The sequence below is a fragment of the Condylura cristata genome, unplaced genomic scaffold (genome assembly GCF_000260355.1).
Source record: "Condylura cristata isolate star-nosed mole 26May11 unplaced genomic scaffold, ConCri1.0 scaffold00003, whole genome shotgun sequence".
Classification (NCBI taxonomy): Eukaryota; Metazoa; Chordata; class Mammalia; order Eulipotyphla; family Talpidae; genus Condylura; species Condylura cristata.
Window position 1 is genome coordinate 77,539,578 of NW_004567104.1, and position 1,079 is coordinate 77,540,656.

A 1,079-nucleotide genomic window follows, 5' to 3' on the forward strand; every position below is an offset into this window, starting at 1 on the left:
ACCTCCACGCACCTCCATGCACCTCCACACACATCCACGCACCTCTACATACCTCCACGCACCTCCACGCACCTCCACGCACTTCCACACGCCTCCACACGCCTCCACGCACTTCCACATACTTCCACACGCCTCCAGGCGCCTCCACGCACATCCACACACATCCACGTACCTCCACGCACCTCCACGCACTTCCACATGCCTCCACGCACCTCCACGCACCTCCACACACTTCCACACACTTCCACGCGCCTCCACGTGCCTCCACGCACATCCATGCGCCTCCACGCACCTCTACGCACTTCCACACGCCTCCAGGCGCCTCCACGCACATCCACGTGCCTCCACGCACCTCCACGCACTTCCACGCGCCTCCACGCACCTTTAGTGCCTCCACGCACATCCACGCGCCTCATGCGCCGCACACGCCTCCCTCCTCTCAGCCGCATCCCCGAGCAGCACCAGCATGGCCACTGGCCGGCCTGGCTCTGGATGAGGTCCTCCCCGGCCTCGGCCGGCCGCCCTGATCGCTCCCCGCTCGTGCCCACACGCAGCTCTACATCCAGCCGGTGATGGTGGCCAGCCTGAGCTACGGGTGCTACCGCTTCGGCATCTCGCCCTCGGCCAACGCGCTGGTGATCGGCGCCACGGTGATGGAGGGCTTCTACGTGGTCTTCGACAGAGCCCGGAAGAGGGTGGGCTTCGCGGCCAGCCCCTGTGCAGGTGAGCCGGGTCCGGTGGCGGCCCAGGGCGCCACGTGGGGCGTGGTGAGCGCAGAGCTGGTGCCCGGAGCCGGGCCGGCCACCCCCACGTCCAGACGCGGCTGGGGTCTGGCGTCTGGACCCCGAGACGAGCAGGCGAGCTCCCCACGGCGCAAGGCCTGTGGTCCAGTGCCGGGTGAGCAGCAGCTGCCCACCGTGTCCCCTCGCACAGTCCTCGCTCATTAAGGCAGCAGGCCCGAGGGGGTCATGGCGCCCTGACAGCCCCAGCAAAGCTCAGGGTGACGGCGTGTGCCGTCTTCTCAGAGACAAACGCCGCCGTCAGGCTGCTTCTCGAGGCCTGGGGCCGCCTCCCAGGAG

The 1,079-nt window shown here is 68.4% G+C and overlaps 1 protein-coding gene across 1 annotated transcript in view; it reads left to right on the forward strand.

Moving 5' to 3' along the window:
* Positions 1-1,079, forward strand: part of BACE2 (beta-site APP-cleaving enzyme 2) — a 53,466-nt gene that overhangs the window by 37,184 nt on the left and 15,203 nt on the right. The window contains exon 7 of the mRNA XM_012730973.1: positions 555-723. Coding sequence (XP_012586427.1) covers positions 555-723 — 169 coding nt within the window. The remainder of the gene's footprint in view (positions 1-554; positions 724-1,079) is intronic.